The 18965-nt window shown below is 38.4% G+C and overlaps 1 protein-coding gene across 1 annotated transcript in view; it reads right to left on the bottom strand.

The window, feature by feature from the left end:
• LOC133615140 (caspase recruitment domain-containing protein 11) overlaps positions 1 to 18965 on the bottom strand; it is an 82335-nt gene that overhangs the window by 49278 nt on the left and 14092 nt on the right. Inside the window, exons 2-4 of the mRNA XM_061973501.2 lie at positions 6030 to 6266; positions 5604 to 5741; positions 1872 to 2037 (exon numbers count right to left, since the gene is read on the bottom strand). Coding sequence (XP_061829485.1) covers positions 1872 to 2037; positions 5604 to 5741; positions 6030 to 6266 — 541 coding nt within the window. The remainder of the gene's footprint in view (positions 1 to 1871; positions 2038 to 5603; positions 5742 to 6029; positions 6267 to 18965) is intronic.

Here is an 18965-nt window from a genome sequence, read left to right as displayed (position 1 = left end):
CTTGACTTTAATATTTTTTCCTATTCAGCCACACAAACATCATCTTTAAACCACTCAAAATTGTACTATAAATAAGGTATACCAGAGTCCTATGTACACCATAGTAATTTATTGATATGCCGCATAATGTCCTCCTTTTTGGTGTCATGGAAATGGTCACCCTAAGCGCACACACACAGAGTACTTACAAGCAGACACAGTGTGTAGACAGAAAAGGGAGAACGGACGCATTTTGGTGTAAAAAGTAAAGATAAAGGTGAAGTTATAACACTAAAACACCCTCAGGAAGAGCTGCTTTAAGACATGGCTAGCTAGCTCGCGGCTAACGTCCATCCACAGTGTTTTAGCTACTTCTAAATCACTAATCCTGGCCTCCATGGCGACAAATAAAGTAAGTTCCTTACAAGTATCATTATCACTGCAGGACAAGGAACAGCTAAACATGCTTCACTACACACTGTAGCTCACAGGCGTCACAATGTAAACAAACACCATTGTGGGATCTACACCTGACATCCACTGTAATGATACCAAGTAAAAGCATGTATCGAGTCGATACTACTATGATTACGTCGATATTTTTGGCATCACAACATTTTATTTCGTTTTTTAAAATGTATATTATGTTTATGAAGTCAGTAAATATGTCCCTGGACACATGAGGACTTTGAATATGACCAATGTATGATCCTGTAACTGCTTGGTATCACATCCATACCTAAATGTGTGGTATCATCCAAAACTAATGTCAAGTATCAAAGAAGAGAAGAATAAGCGATTATTACATTTTAACAGAAGTGTAGATAGAACATGTTAAAAGAGAAAGTAAGCAGATATTAACAGTAAATGAACAAGTAGATTAATAATCAATTTTTACAGTTTGTCCTTCATAATGTGTACAAAATAATAAGTGTATAAATGACACAATATGTTACTGCATACGACTAATTAGGAGTCTTTGTTTGTTTACTTACTACTAAAAGACAAGTTGTCTAGTATGTTCACTACTTTATTTAAGGACTAAATTACAATAATAAACATACTGTATGTTTTATGAACCCGAAGATTTTTTGTTCAAATAAAGTCAATAATGACTTTTTTTGTGGTCTCCTTTATTTAGAAAAGTACCGAAAAGTATTGAAATCATTTTAGTACCGGTACCAAAATATTGGTATTGTTACAACCCTACTGTAAAGTATTATTTGATGTTTAGTTTGTACACAGCGAGCCAGACTATGTAATATCACATGCTGTGTGTATCATTCAGTTGAGTTTCAGTGGAGCATGCATACCATACACACTTGCACTTCTTTCATCATGCATACCATACACACTTGCACTTCTTTCATCATGCATACCATACACACTTGCACTTCTTTCATCATGCATACCATACACACTTGCACTTCTTTCATCACAGCACGTCCCAAAAGGAGTAGAAAGAAGCAGAGCTTATTTAATCCTACCCCTTTTCATACCATAGCAGTTTTATCCCATTTCCTTCTTCTCTGGAACACAACAGTGAACAAATAAGTAAACTACGGAGCCCCTAAAGGGACATGGAGGAGAAAAAATGTTTTGCAAGATGTCGCAATACTGATGGTGAAGTGGAAGTGAAATAGACAAAGTGATGGAGGAGCCGACCCATCATCTGTGGGAGAAGTTGATTGATTTCTATAACACATAAAGAGATGAAATGGGACTGTGGTCCCACAAAAGAGCACAGATGATGGTTAGGCTCCTCCATCCCCGTAGATTGTATTGATCAGTGTTGTATTGACAGTATAGATCCCTGAGGGTGGCATAGAGTCCCCTAGATGTATTGTATTGTATTGATCAGTATTGATGTGACATTTCCAAGTGCAACTCACCTTTGCAGCACCTGCCTGTCGTGACGCAACTCGCGGCGTTCGTCTTCGGCCACCTGGCAGCGGCGAGAGACGCTGCGCTCGCATCGCTGACTCTTCTGAAGCTGCTGTCGGAGTTGTCGCACCTCCACCAGCAGAAACTGAGTCAGGACCTGTGGTCCTTCCTCGTCTGGGAAGACAGATGCTCAGCATTTGACCAAAGCAAACTCACTCCAGTGTTTATACTCACTTACTTTTATTCATGTCAAACTACTTTTTTCATCAAACTTCATCAAGTTTTCTACTAAAACAAATAATTGGCCCATTTTTTAGTGCAAAGTAATAAAGGTCAAATAATTAAAACATACGTTTGCAAACTTTTCAGACAAAAAACCCAGCAGGGAGCTTGGAAGTCATCACATGAGGCGCCATATCTCTTATGCTTGTGCAAGCGTGACGCCAGCATGCAGAGACAGCGGGCAAAGTGCAGGTAAAAGGTATTTCTTCACCAAAACTAGTGCACGGGGAAGTGCACAAAAAGGCAAAGTGGATCAAACAGAAGGAAGGATGCTGAAGAGACAAAACATATGATAGCATCTTTTCAACACCTAGCATATTATTACCATGGCACTATGCACCATGGCACACTGTCCTTGGTCCTTTTGCACACTGGCATTTGTTGTCTGACTGCATGGGTATATTCTGAAGGAATTATGCCTTTTGAAGTGTGAAGTGAAGTGAATTACATTTATATAGCGCTTTTTCTCAAGTGACTCAAAGCGCTTTTACATAGTGACAGCCAATATCTAAGTTACATTTAAACCAGTGTGGGTGGCACTGGGAGCAGGTGGGTAAAGTGTCTTGCCCAAGGACACAACAGCAGTGACTAGGATGGCGGAAGCGGGGATCGAACCTGCAACCCTCAAGTTGCTGGCACGGCCACTCTACCAACTGAGCTATACCGCCCCATTGTATTACTTTGTGTTTTATTGAGTTGTTTTTAAAAAAAACAACCTGTTTCTACCCTGGAAATGTGAATGTGAATTTGTCTTTGGAGACGAATAAAGCATTTATCTATCTAGTAGGGGTGCACAAAAATCAATTGACATATATATATATATATATATATATATATATATATATATATATATATATATATATATATATATATATATATATATATATATACACTCACTGGTGACGGTGGCAGAGAAGAGGACTGTGGAAAAACTAGTGAGCATCCTGGATGATGACACATAGTGTTATCAGTAGCCAGAGGAGCCTGTTCAGTGCTAGACTGCTTCATCCCAAGTGCAGGACTAATAGACTAAAAAACTCCTTTGTCCCACACACCATTAGACTGTACAACTCCTCTCTGGGGGGAGGGGGGGGGGGGGGGGGGTACTAGGATGACAGGGGATGCAAAACAATAACAGTGCAATCATTTTTCATAACATGGTCACTACTGCCTAGTTTCTCTTGTTATATTCTTATTTTACTGTTATATTTTTATTCTCATTGTTGCTTTTTATTTTTATTCTATTGTAATATTTTTAAATTTTGTTTCCATTTATACCCCCATTATTTATTTTTTACTTTTTAAATTCGATCTCAACTCTGTACACTGCTGCTGGAATTGTAATTTTCCTGAGGGAACTCTCCTGAAGGAATCAATAAAGTACTATCTATCTGTCATGTCTGTGTAATCATGTTTTGTTTTAAGTCATGTTTTGTTTAGTTATAGGACTCTTTAGTTTCTGTCTTTTCACTCCCTTGTCTTGTTTCCATGATTACTCCATTAGTTTCACCTGTTCCACATTTGGACTCATTGTGCACTCTTGTTTGTCACCATAGCAACCATTAGTTTTCACCTGTCACGTCACGCACCTGTTTCACGTTTTGAGTCACGCACCTGTTTTTCGTTAATCATGTCTGTTATTTAAGCTTTTCATTTTCTGTTGTTCGTCCTGACGACCTCACCACATTTATGCTCTGTCCATGCCTGATACTTCTTTCCATGTCCATTCTTCATGCAACTATTTTTGTCCAAGCCAAGTAAGTTTTTGTTCCATGTTTATAGTCTTTTTGGTTTCATAGTTTGTTCTCCGCCATTGTGCGTGTTTTTCGTTTGTACTTTTTTGCTATAGTCTTTTGGTTTCATAGTTTATTCTCCGCCACTGTGCGCGCTTTTCGTTTGCATATAATAAATAAATCATGTACCTTCATTCCCGTCTCGCCCGTGCCAACTTTCCGTTGCATCCCGGAAAAGCAAACACCCAAGACCAAGTCCTGACACTATCTATCTATCTATCTATACATATACTGTATATATATATATATATATATATATATATATATATATATATATACTGTATATATGTATATATACATATATATATATATATATATATATATACATATACACATATATATACATACATATACACACACATAAATATATATATACATATATACGTACATACTGTATTAAAGTTAAAGTGCCAATGATTGTCACACACACACTAGGTGTGGCGAAATTATTCTCTGCATTTGACCCATCACCCTTGATCACCCCCTGGGAGGTGAGAGGAGCAGCGCCCGGGAATCATTTTTGGTGATTTAACCCCCAATTCCAACCTTTGATGCTGAGTGCCAAGCAGGGCGGTAATGGCTCCCATTTTCATAGTCTTTGGTATGACTCGGCCGGGTTTGAACTCACAACCTACCCATCTCAGGGCGGACACTCTAACCACTAGGCCACTGACATACATATACATGTGTGTATATACATATATATATACATATATATATATATATATATATATATATATATATATATATATATATATATATATATATATATACACACACACACACATATATACATATACATACATATATGCACATATGTACCGTATTTTTCGGACTACAAGTCGCAGTTTTTCTCATAGACTTATACTCAGGAGCGACCTATTTGTGAAGTGATTAACACATTAGCGTAAAATATCAGATAATATTATTGATCTCATTCACGTAAGAGACTAGACGTATAAGATTTCATGGGATTTAGCGATTAGGAGTGACAGATTGTTTGGTAAACGTATAGCATGTTCTATATGTTATAGTTATTTGAATGACTCTTACCATAATATGTTACGTTAACATACCAGTTGCTTATTTATGCCTCATATAACGTACACTTATTCAGCCTGTTGTTCACTATTCTTCATTTATTTTAAATTGCCTTTCAATTGTCTATTCTTGCTGTTGACTTTTATCAAATACATTTCCCCAAAAAATGCGACTTATACTCCAGTGCGACTTATATATGTTTTTTTCCTTCTTTATTATGCATTTTCGGCCGGTGCGACTTATACTCCGGAGCGACTTATACTCTGAAAAATACGGTATGTGTGAGCGTGTGTGTTGATACTTTGTGTTGGTTGATTTGTGCCATGAGTGGGAAAGGTTGTTTGGATTGGGTCATATATAAAAATGCTGTGCTGTGAACACTTCAACGTGTAATTCATGGTCATTAACCTGAATTACTCACAATGTCCACAAGGCGGCAGCAATTATACTGTCAGTCATTTATAACGAGGTTGGAGGCGGTCCAAATTCCTTATTTATTTGTGACTTCATTGGATAATAAATACTTCTATGGCCGTTTCTTCTTCACAGGTAAGAAGTAAAAGGTAAGTTGCACTAAAGTAGGATGTAAGGGAGTAAACTACATTTGGGTGATGGAGTTGTTACCCAGGATGAGGGAGCAGCGCTGGGTGGCTCTCTTGCCCGTCAGCTTGGTGTACTGCTCTGGGTGGTAGAGCTCCAAGGACTCCATGAAGGCCTGAAGACCTCGCTGGCCCTGACAACCCAGAATGTCCAGCAGACGACCTGCCAGGACAAAATGAGAAAACAAGCAAAAATAGTGATCACTCCTTAAACAACAGGTATGTTATTTGAATGAGGGTTTCTCCACAATATTGTGGGAGATGATATTTCATCATCACATTAGTCCATTAAGCATCTTTAGGATTGCTGCCACCTAAAACGCCGCTTTTTCAAAACCTTGCAATCTTTTGAGGTTTATGTGATTTTATGCCCAACATGATCGAAAAGCACAGGATTTCACCCCAACAAATGCTCTTTTACTCCTTTTATAGTAATGTGCCTTGGCCTCACCAGCCTTGGTGATGCGTAGACGGGAGGAGTTGAGCACCTCGTCTTCGTCCTGCTCGTCGATGACCTTGCACTGGCGAAGGTACGGCGTCAGCTTGGCCGGGTTGATGATGCGCACCAGCTTGTTTCTAGCTCCTTCCACTCGATCCCACAGCTCCTTGCAGTGCTCCTCCGACCAGGAGTGGGAGGGGCTACCTCCCTCCCGACACAGGTCGCCATTGGCCACCGAATCTGTCACATCTACACCAGTCCAAGGAGACAACCATACATCATGTCGTCAGTGGAGCAAAAACTAAAGAGAACGATTGCAATTAATACTTGGAACCATTTTTAGTCACGCCAAAAAAAAAAAATATTTAAATTTTTAATCTGTCCTGTCCAGCAACTCAGATATCAAATTGATGATGGAGATCAGTGGTCGACAAGCCTGACAACACATGATGGAAGTGTCAATATTAGCCTACTATCAAAATGACTTTAAAAGTCTTATATAAGTGTTATAATGAAGACAACACATGATGGAAGTGTCAATATTAGCCTACTATCAAAATGACTTTAAAAGTCTTATATAAGTGTTATAATGAAGACAACACATGATGGAAGTGTCTATATTAGCCTACTATCAAAATGACTTTAAAAGTCTTATATAAGTGTTATAATGAAGGCAACACATGATGTAAGTGTCTATATTAGCCTACTATCAAAATGACTTTAAAAGTCTTATATAAGTGTTATAATGAAGACAACACATGATGTAAGTGTCTATATTAGCCTACTATCAAAATGACTTTAAAAGTCTTATATAAGTGTTATAATGAAGACAACACATGATGTAAGTGTCTATATTAGCCTACTATCAAAATGACTTTAAAAGTCTTATATAAGTGTTATAATGAAGACAACACATGATGTAAGTGTCTATATTAGCCTACTATCAAAATGACTTTAAAAGTGTTATAATGAAGACTACACATGATGTAAGTGTCTATATTAGCCTACTATCAAAATGACTTTAAAAGTCTTATATAAGTGTTATAATGAAGACAACACATGATGTAAGTGTCTATATTAGCCTACTATCAAAATGACTTTAAAAGTCTTATATAAGTGTTATAATGAAGACAACACAAGATGTAAGTGTCTATATTAGCCTACTATCAAAATGACTTTAAAAGTGTTATAATGAAGACTACACATGATGTAAGTGTCTATATTAGCCTACTATCAAAATGACTTTAAAAGTCTTATATAAGTGTTATAATGAAGACAACACATGATGTAAGTGTCTATATTAGCCTACTATCAAAATGACTTTAAAAGTCTTATATAAGTGTTATAATGAAGACAACACATGATGTAAGTGTCTATATTAGCCTACTATCAAAATGACTTTAAAAGTCTTATATAAGTGTTATAATGAAGACAACACATGATGTAAGTGTCTATATTAGCCTACTATCAAAATGACTTTAAAAGTCTTATGTAAGTGTTATAATGAAGACAACACATGATGTGTCTATATTAGCCTACTATCAAAATGACTTTAAAAGTCTTGTATAAGTGTCACAATGAAGACAACACATGATGTAAGTGTCTATATTAGCCTACTATCAAAATGACTTTAAAAGTCTTATATAAGTGTTATAATGAAGACTACACATGATGTAAGTGTCTATATTAGCCTACTATCAAAATGACTTTAAAAGTCTTATATAAGTGTTATAATGAAGACAACACATGATGTAAGTGTCTATATTAGCCTACTATCAAAATGACTTTAAAAGTCTTATGTAAGTGTTATAATGAAGACAACACATGATGTGTCTATATTAGCCTACTATCAAAATGACTTTAAAAGTCTTGTATAAGTGTCACAATGAAGACAACACATGATGTAAGTGTCTGTATTAGCCTACTATCAAAATGACTTTAAAAGTCTTATATAAGTGTTATAATGAAGACAACACATGATGTAAGTGTCTATATTAGCCTACTATCAAAATGACTTTAAAAGTCTTATATAAGTGTTATAATGAAGACAACACATGATGTAAGTGTTTATATTAGCCTACTATCAAAATGACTTTAAAAGTCTTATATAAGTGTTATAATGAAGACAACACATGATGTAAGTGTCTATATTAGCCTACTATCAAAATGACTTTAAAAGTCTTATATAAGTGTTATAATGAAGACAACACATGATGTAAGTGTCTATATTAGTCTACTATCAAAATGACTTTAAAAGTCTTATATAAGTGTTATAATGAAGACAACACATGATGTAAGTGTCTATATTAGCCTACTATCAAAATGACTTTAAAAGTCTTATATAAGTGTTATAATGAAGACAACACATGATGTAAGTGTCTATATTAGCCTACTATCAAAATGACTTTAAAAGTCTTATATAAGTGTTATAATGAAGACAACACATGATGGAAGTGTCTATAATAGCCTACTATCAAAATGACTTTAAAAGTCTTATACAAGTGTTATAATGAAAACAACACATGATGTAAGTGTCTATATTAGCCTACTATCAAAATGACTTTAAAAGTCTTATACAAGTGTTATAATGAAGACAACACATGATGTAAGTGTCTATATTAGCCTACTATCAAAATGACTTTAAAAGTCTTATATAAGTGTTATAATGAAGACAACACATGATGGAAGTGTCTATATTAGCCTACTATCAAAATGACTTTAAAAGTCTTATATAAGTGTTATAATGAAGACAACACATGATGTAAGTGTCTATATTAGCCTACTATCAAAATGACTTTAAAAGTCTTATATAAGTGTTATAATGAAGGCAACACATGATGGAAGTGTCTATATTAGCCTACTATCAAAATGACTTTAAAAGTCTTATATAAGTGTTATAATGAAGACAACACATGATGTAAGTGTCTATATTAGCCTACTATCAAAATGACTTTAAAAGTCTTATACAAGTGTTATAATGAAGACAACACATGATGTAAGTGTCTATATTAGCCTACTATCAAAATGACTTTAAAAGTCTTATACAAGTGTTATAATGAAGACAACACATGATGTAAGTGTCTATATTAGCCTACTATCAAAATGACTATGTGTCCCAAACCTTGTTGAAATGTAATATTTATTCTAGACATAGTAAAACATTAGTACAACTTCTCAGAGGGTGAGATAACTCCTGGTAATGACTGTCTTAGAATGGCCAAAGGTATAGATGTGTGTGTCCAACTTAAAGGAAACTGTCTTCTAATGGATTTGTTACAATCTTTGCAAGCTGGATAACATTTGCTATGGTCTGGAACAACATGGCAGAAATGCAGCCAATATTACATCCAGATAGCTGAATGGGATGGTTAGCCTTAAGAATGGAATGGAAGCATGTGGTGCCCAAAGATTGACAGCCCAAGAAGTTGGTGATGACGTTGGTACTTTTCAAGGTACCGACCCAATTCCGTCTATGCTGATTCAGGTATAATCAATACATACTTTGTTGCACGGTAGCGGCTAAAGCACCTGGCGGGTAAACATGCCCTCATAGCTGGTCTGCCTCGAGGTCAGGGGTGTCCAAACTTTTTGACTTAGAGGGCCGCTATTGTTTGGCATCATGACTAGGGAAGGTTGTTTGAATTGTGTCATATAAGTAAACGCTGTGCTGTTATGTCCATGTACTTTTAAGAATCCTTGATCTGATTTACTCACATGGACCACAAGATAGTGGAAATTATGTAGCATTCAGAAACATCCTGGCATTTAAAGGAGCCATATGTAATAATGTCAGGTCAAAAGGCATCGATTTACTAAATATTTCTGAGTAAATAACTCATTTCACAAGGTATATATCTGCGGCTTATATATGGGAAAAGATGTTCTTCTAAAATGTAGTGGGCGTGGCTTATATATAGTGCAGAAAATAGGGTATGTGGACTGCTGTCTACAAACAGACATGACATCCAAGAGCCTCCACTGTACTCTAATCTGAATTCATAGTACAAACCCTGTTTCCATATGAGTTGGGAAATTGTGTTAGATGTAAATATAAACAGAATACAATGATTTGCAAATCCTTTTCAAGACATATTCAGTTGAATATGCTACAAAGACAACATATTTGATGTTCAAACTCATAAACTTTTTTTTTTTGCAAATAATCATTAACTTAGAATTTGTTGCCAGCAACACGTGACAAAGAAGTTGTGAAAGGTGGCAATAAATACTGATAAAGTTGAGGAATGCTCATCAAACACTTATTTGGAACATCCCACAGGTGTGCAGGCTAATTGGGAACAGGTGGGTGCCATGATTGGGTATAAAAGTAGATTCCATGAAATGCTCAGTCATTCACAAACAAGGATGGGGCGAGGGTCACCACTTTGTCAACAAATGCCTGAGCAAATTGTTGAACAGTTTAAGAAAAACCTTTCTCAACCAGCTATTGCAAGGAATTTAGGGATTTCACCATCTACGCTCCGTAATATCATCAAAGGGTTCAGAGAATCTGGAGAAATCACTGCACGTAAGCAGCTAAGCCCGTGACCTTCCATCCCTCAGGCTGTACTGCATCAACAAGCGACATCAGTGTGTAAAGGATATCACCACATGGGCTCAGGAACACTTCAGAAACCCACTGTCAGTAACTACAGTTGGTCGCTACATCTGTAAGTGCAAGTCAAAACTCTCCTATGCAAGGCGAAAACTGTTTATCAACAACACCCAGAAAAGCCGTGGGCTTCGCTGGGCCTGAGCTCATCTAAGATGGACTGATACAAAGTGGAAAAGTGTTCTGTGGTCTGACGAGTCCACATTTCAAATTGTTTTTGGAAACTGTGGACGTCGTGTCCTCCGGACCAAAGAGGAAAAGAACCATCCGGATTGTTATAGGCGCAAAGTGTAAAAGGCAGCATGTGTGATGGTATGGGGGTGTATTAGTGCCCAAGACATGGGTAACTTACACATCTGTGAAGGCACCATTAACATACAGCTTTTGGAGCAACATATGTTGCCATCCAAGCAACGTTACCATGGACGCCCCTGCTTATTTCAGCAAGACAATGCCAAGCCACGTGTAACATCAACGTGGCTTCATAGTAAAAGAGTGCGGGTACTAGACTGGCCTGCCTGTAGTCCAGACCTGTCTCCCATTGAAAATATGAAGCCTAAAATAGCAGAAGGGAGACCCCCGGACTGTTGAACAACTTAAGCTGTACATCAAGCAAGAATGGGAAAGAATTCCACCTGAGAAGCTTCAAAAATGTGTCTCCTCAGTTCCCAAACCTTTACTGAGTGTTGTTAAAAGGAAAGGCCATGTAACACAGTGGTGAACATGTCCTTTCCCAACTACTTTGGCACGTGTTGCAGCCATGAAATTCTAAGTTAATTATTATTTGCAAAAAAAAGAAATAAAGTTTATGAGTTTGAACATCAAATATGTTGTCTTTGTAGCATATTCAACTGAATATGGCTTGAAAAGGATTTGCAAATCATTGTATTCCGTTTATATTTACATCTAACACAATTTCCCAACTCATATGGAAACGGGGTTTGTATATACTGATTATTTTCTATCAAATCTGTTACAATCTTTCCTCCACCTTCATCCAGCGCAGCTTCGCCCATTCACCGAATAAAAGGCCATAAATTGAAGTTATCCTCACGTGTGTTTTAGTTTGATATGAAAAGAAGGATTGAGTCATTGGGCTCTGGAAGGTGAGATGGAGATGTTTCTCATACTTGTGTGGGCAACTTTCATCCATGCAGGCCGAGGCTTGACTGGAATCTTCTGGCAACACAAATTAACTCCTGAGCCAAATGATGCCCACTGACAAGAGCAATTATGTAGAATAGAAATGAAAAAGCATAGATTAGTGCATTGGAAACTAGATGTTGTGCACAAAACATTGATTCACTGCTGAATCGCCATTCCTATTCATCATTGCCATTTTTTTATTCTTTCAATAAGAAACATTTTTAAAAAAATATGTTTTTAAGCCACCTCAATGCGAGCAAAAGGAGCTCTTCCCACCTTGAACCTGTCTTGAAAAAGTTTTATTATAATTTTTACAGCAAATAATACATTGCGAGAGACTTGGTTTGAACCGAGAACTTGTTCTATTAGCAGGACGTGGTTCCCGCAGGAGAACCCAGCTTTTAAGATCCAGATGGAATTCAATTGGAGAAATTCACTTCATTCGGAAAACTGAAGCAATTATGTCCTCTGATTTGATTTTCTCTAATTATTGATTGCATTGTGTTTTGTTCAGTTTTTTTAATGTATTTATTTATTATTATTGACTTTTTTCGTTTGAATATAAAACTGAAAAATATGCAAATATGATGTAATGAATGACAACGTCTGATGCCGGAGGTCAATAAAAACTCCATTACAAAAAAATAAAAATAAAAATGGAGAATGGATTCTGAATGGAATCGTTAGCAAAGCAGAGATTGACAGCCTGAGTGCTTTCCAAAACATCCATCCATCCATTTTCTACCGCTTATTCCCTTTGGGGTCGCGGGGGGCGCTGGAGCCTATCTCAGCTACAATCGGGCGGAAGGCGGGGTACACCCTGGACAAGTCGCCACCTTATCACAGGGCCTTTCCATAACATGTCAGGACTATTTCACTCCATCACTGCCATTTGCTTGTTGAAATGATTGAACTCATGTCAGTTTTACTTATTGAAGTAACAGGAGAGAGTCTTGACCAGGTGGCATGTTACATTGAAGTAACAGGAGTGAGTCTTGACCAGGTGGCATGTTACATTGAAGTAACAGGAGAGAGTCTTGACCAGGTGGCATGTTACATTGAAGTAACAGGAGAGAGTCTTGACCAGGTGGCATGTTACATTGAAGTAACAGGAGAGAGTCTTGACCAGGTGGCATGTTACATTGAAGTAACAGGAGAGAGTCTTGACCAGGTGGCATGTTACATTGAAGTAACAGGAGAGAGTCTTGACCAGGTGGCATGTTACATTGAAGTAACAGGAGTGAGTCTTGACCAGGTGGCATGTTACATTGAAGTAACAGGAGAGAGCCTTGACCAGGTGGCATGTTACATTGAAGTAACAGGAGAGAGTCTTGACCAGGTGGCATGTTACATTGAAGTAACAGGAGAGAGTCTTGACCAGGTGGCATGTTACATTGCAGTAACAGGAGATAGTCTTGACCAGGTGGCATGTTACATTGAAGTAACAGGAGAGAGTCTTGACCAGGTGGCATGTTACATTGAAGTAACAGGAGAGAGTCTTGACCAGGTGGCATGTTACATTGAAGTAACAGGAGAGAGTCTTGACCAGGTGGCATGTTACATTGAAGTAACAGGAGTGAGTCTTGACCAGGTGGCATGTTACATTGAAGTAACAGGAGAGAGTCTTGACCAGGTGGCATGTTACATTGCAGTAACAGGAGATAGTCTTGACCAGGTGGCATGTTACATTGAAGTAACAGGAGAGAGTCTTGACCAGGTGGCATGTTACATTGAAGTAACAGGAGAGAGTCTTGACCAGGTGGAATGTTACATTGAAGTAACAGGAGAGAGTCTTGACCAGGTGGCATGTTACATTGAAGTAACAGGAGTGAGTCTTGACCAGGTGGCATGTTACATTGAAGTAACAGGAGAGAGTCTTGACCAGGTGGCATGTTACATTGAAGTAACAGGAGAGAGTCTTGACCAGGTGGCATGTTGCATTGAAGTAACAGGAGAGAGTCTTGACCAGGTGGCATGTTACATTGAAGTAACAGGAGAGAGTCTTGACCAGGTGGCATGTTGCATTGAAGTAACAGGAGAGAGTCTTGACCAGGTGGCATGATACATTGAAGTAACAGGAGAGAGTCTTGACCAGGTGGCATGTTGCATTGAAGTAACAGGAGAGAGTCTTGACCAGGTGGCATGTTACATTGAAGTAACAGGAGAGAGTCTTGACCAGGTGGCATGTTACATTGAAGTAACAGGAGTGAGTCTTGACCAGGTGGCATGTTACATTGAAGTAACAGGAGAGAGTCTTGACCAGGTGGCATGTTACATTGAAGTAACAGGAGAGAGTCTTGACCAGGTGGCATGTTGCATTGAAGTAACAGGAGAGAGTCTTGACCAGGTGGCATGTTACATTGAAGTAACAGGAGAGAGTCTTGACCAGGTGGCATGTTGCATTGAAGTAACAGGAGAGAGTCTTGACCAGGTGGCATGATACATTGAAGTAACAGGAGAGAGTCTTGACCAGGTGGCATGTTGCATTGAAGTAACAGGAGAGAGTCTTGACCAGGTGGCATGTTGCATTGAAGTAACAGGAGAGAGTCTTGACCAGGTGGCATGTTACATTGAAGTAACAGGAGAGAGTCTTGACCAGGTGGCATGTTACATTGACGTAACAGGAGAGAGTCTTGACCAGGTGGCATGTTACATTGAAGTAACAGGAGTGAGTCTTGACCAGGTGGCATGTTACATTGAAGTAACAGGAGAGAGTCTTGACCAGGTGGCATGTTACATTGAAGTAACAGGAGAGAGTCTTGACCAGGTGGCATGTTACATTGAAGTAACAGGAGAGAGTCTTGACCAGGTGGCATGTTGCATTGAAGTAACAGGAGAGAGTCTTGACCAGGTGGCATGTTACATTGAAGTAACAGGAGTGAGTCTTGACCAGGTGGCATGTTACATTGAAGTAACAGGAGAGAGTCTTGACCAGGTGGCATGTTACATTGAAGTAACAGGAGTGAGTCTTGACCAGGTGGCATGTTACATTGAAGTAACAGGAGAGAGTCTTGACCAGGTGGCATGTTACATTGAAGTAACAGGAGAGAGTCTTGACCAGGTGGCATGTTGCATTGAAGTAACAGGAGAGAGTCTTGACCAGGTGGCATGTTACATTGAAGTAACAGGAGAGAGTCTTGACCAGGTGGCATGTTACATTGAAGTAACAGGAGTGAGTCTTGACCAGGTGGCATGTTACATTGAAGTAACAGGAGAGAGTCTTGACCAGGTGGCATGTTACATTGAAGTAACAGGAGAGAGTCTTGACCAGGTGGCATGTTACATTGAAGTAACAGGAGAGAGTCTTGACCAGGTGGCATGTTACATTGAAGTAACAGGAGAGAGTCTTGACCAGGTGGCATGTTACATTGAAGTAACAGGAGTGAGTCTTGACCAGGTGGCATGTTACATTGAAGTAACAGGAGAGAGTCTTGACCAGGTGGCATGTTACATTGAAGTAACAGGAGAGAGTCTTGACTTGTTGTCACCCAGCACATTCCAGTCATTCAATACTTGGAAAAAGAGTCAATGACTTGAAAAAGCGATTGAAGTAACAGGACTGAGCTGACATTTCACTCTTGTTGACATATGGACAGAAATATAAATGACTGAACTTACTTTTGGTCGGACTTCTGTGATTTCTGGAATATTCTACATTTTTCAGAGTGTGACAGGACTGAGTAAAAACAAATCAAACCCAAGGATGCACCGAAAGTGGGAATGAGTTTTTTCTTCAGAAAAGAAACTAAAAGTACAGTTAGCATGAGGAGGACCAGGAGTCTAGTGACACCTGGACTTTCCAGGTAGGAGTTGTCTCTCGGCTGATGGTTGTTCAAACAAACATTTGTGTTCCCACCATTGAGGGCTAAGATGCGCCCCAAAACATCCGGTCTTAGCCGCTAGCATTAGCTCATAGCTCAAGATGGCCGTCACTTTGTTTTCCAAGCCAGGGAAAGAAGGAAGTGGGTGATATCCATTGAATTAAAGAAAGAAATCATGAAAAACTGCAAGTCTGCATCATAGAAGGACCAAACAACGCCAGCCATTTATCCATGAAAATATGGAAAAGCTGCTGACGGTTTGTAGGTATGGAGCTAAACGCCTGAGCTGATGACCCAGTGTCCTGCACAGAGTGATGCTATGGTTAAACGGCATATGTGTACCCATAATGCATTGCTGCCACAGTACAATGCTTTTGGCTAACTTTGGGGACAAATCAATGCTGTAATGAAGTATATTACCAGATTGTACGGAACATTTACTTGCAAACTGGCTTACTTTTAGGGAGAAAAAGGCTAAAACCATGACTAAGAAATATAGGTTGAATAGTGACATCACTGGCTAACACCACACCCACATTGGTAAGTTATCTGCTGTTGGGGATGTGGTGAGGAAACAAAACTGCTGATATGGAATTGTTGAACACTATGTGAAGTCAAAATAGTATTTAATTCATGTCTAACATAAATAACATTCAACTAAATGTGATACGGAGAATAAAAGGCTTTATAAATAAAGTTGCTATGGAATGGTATGGTATATAAATGATCACCAAAATAAATGGCTTATACTTGTATAGCACTTTTCTACCTTCAAGGTACTCAAAGCGCTTTGACACTACTTCCACATTCACCCATTCACACACACATTCACACACTGATGGCCATGCAAGGCCCAAACCACCACCCATCAGGAGCAAGAGTGAAGTGTCTTGCTCAAGGACACAACAGAGGTTGGTAGAAGGTGGGGATCGAACCAGGAACCCTCAGGTTGCTGACACGGCCACTCTCCCAACAGTGCCACGCCGTCCATGTACAAACCCCGTTTCCATATGAGTTGGGAAATTGTGTTAGATGTAAATATAAACAGAATACAATGATTTGCAAATCATTTTCAAGCCATATTCAGTTGAATATGCTACAAAGACAACATATTTGATGTTCAAACTTATAAACATTTTTTTGTTGCAAATAATCATTAACTTTAGAATTTGATGGCAGCAACACGTGACAAAGAAGTTGGGAAAGGTGGCAATAAATACTGATAAAGTTGAGGAATGCTCATCAAACACTTATTTGGAACATCCCACAAATTGGGAACAGGTGGGTGCCATGATTGGGTATAAAAGTAGATTCCATGAAATGCTCAGTCATTCACAAACAAGGATGGGGCGAGGGTCACCACTTTGTCAACAAATGCCTGAGCAAATTGTTGAACAGTTTAAGAAAAACCTTTCTCAAGCAGCTATTGCAAGGAATTTAGGGATTTCACCATCTACGCTCCGTAATATCATCAAAGGGTTCAGAGAATCTGGAGAAATCACTGCACGTAAGCAGCTAAGCCCGTGACCTTCCATCCCTCAGGCTGTACTGCATCAACAAGCGACATCAGTGTGTAAAGGATATCACCACATGGGTTCAGGAACACTTCAGAAACCCACTGTCAGTAACTACAGTTGGTCGCTACATCTGTAAGTGCAAGTTAAAACTCTCCTATGCAAGGCGAAAACCGTTTATCAACAACACCCAGAAACGCCGTCGGCTTCGCTGGGCCTGAGCTCATCTAAGATGGACTGATACAAAGTGGAAAAGTGTCCTGTGGTCTGACGAGTCCTCAGGAGCACCTCAGGAAACACTTGGTTCTCCAAGTAGCACCACAGATAACACTTGGTTCTCCAAGTAGCACCTCAGATAACACCTGGTTCTCCAAGTAGCACCTCAGATAACACTTGGTTCTCCAAGTAGCACCTCAGGAAACACTTGGTTCTCCAAGTAGCATCTCAGGAAACACCTGGTTCTCCAAGTAGCACCTCAGAAAACACTTGGTTCTCCAAGTAGCACCACAGGAAACACTTGGTTCTCCAAGTAGCACCTCAGGAAACACCTGGTTCTCCAAGTAGCACCTTAGGAAGTACTTGGTTCTCCAAGTAGCACCTCAGGAAACACTTGGTTCTCCAAGTAGCATCACAGATAACACCTGGTTCTCCAAGTAGCACCTCAGGAAGCACTTGGTTCTCCAAGTAACACCTCAGGAAACACTTGGTTCTCCAAGTAACACCTCAGATAACACTTGGTTCTCCAAGTAGCACCTCAGATAACACTTGGTTCTCCAAGTAGCACCTCATATAACACTTGGTTCTCCAAGTAGCACCTCAGATAACACCTGGTTCTCCAAGTAGCACCACAGATAACACTTGGTTCTCCAAGTAGCACCACAGATAACACCTGGTTCTCCAAGTAGCACCATAGTGACCTACAATCAAATACAGTAGCGTAGTAGGCCTAAGTATTCATTAAAAACAAGTCATAGGTTTTGTTTAGCAAGTATATTGCTAAACTCTAATTATGTGAAAGCAGGAACAAGCAACAAATACTATTTTACAGTGTTCACAGTAGTTTAAATATTTACTTTTTTAAATGTGTATTTATTAAATATGCAATCAGTGCAGGACATTTGGCTGAATAAAAGGTGTTTTGACATATTTGATGTACTGGGGAGAGCATTTGGTGGAAATGAACCAATAAGAGTTCCGGGGAGCATGCTTTATCAGTATCAGCATCAGTATCATGCTTCAAACAGCACTTCTTAAAGCTGTGCACTACAAAATGTGAAGACTTCATGTTGCTTTATTCACTCAAAAATATCAGCACATATAAATTGATGCACTCCTTTTGGTTTTATAGGTTACATTTTCTAATTTTTTGACTTAATATTGCTGATGAATTTGAATGTATTATTAGTCATTGATTGATTTCTATCCAATGGTTCAAGTCGGTCAAAAAATATTCATACTTTAAATGAGGATTTATAACTTTTTGTATTTCAAGCAAATAAATGTACTTTAAATGTTTCTGTTTACAGACAAAAACAATTTGTTGTAAGTTGATCAATATTTTATTTGGTCTGTTTTTGTTTTCTTTAACATTAAAAAAGGATACAATGTAATGTAGAGGTGTACTTATTACAATTTTGTTGGAAAATGAGGCTATTTACAGTCGTGACGAAAAGTGGGGGATTGTTTTCTTCTTTATGGGGGGCGTAGCAGAAAATATTTGAGAAGTACTGCACATACGTATATGTATATATATATTTACATATATATACAAACACATGTAAAAATACATATACGTTTCTGTATATACAGTACATATACGTATACATATACATATACATACCTACATACAAATATA

Source organism: Nerophis lumbriciformis, linkage group LG22 (genome assembly GCF_033978685.3).
Source record: "Nerophis lumbriciformis linkage group LG22, RoL_Nlum_v2.1, whole genome shotgun sequence".
NCBI lineage: Eukaryota > Metazoa > Chordata > Actinopteri > Syngnathiformes > Syngnathidae > Nerophis > Nerophis lumbriciformis.
Note: the sequence above shows the minus strand (reverse complement) of the source record. Positions and strands in the feature narration are given on the sequence as shown.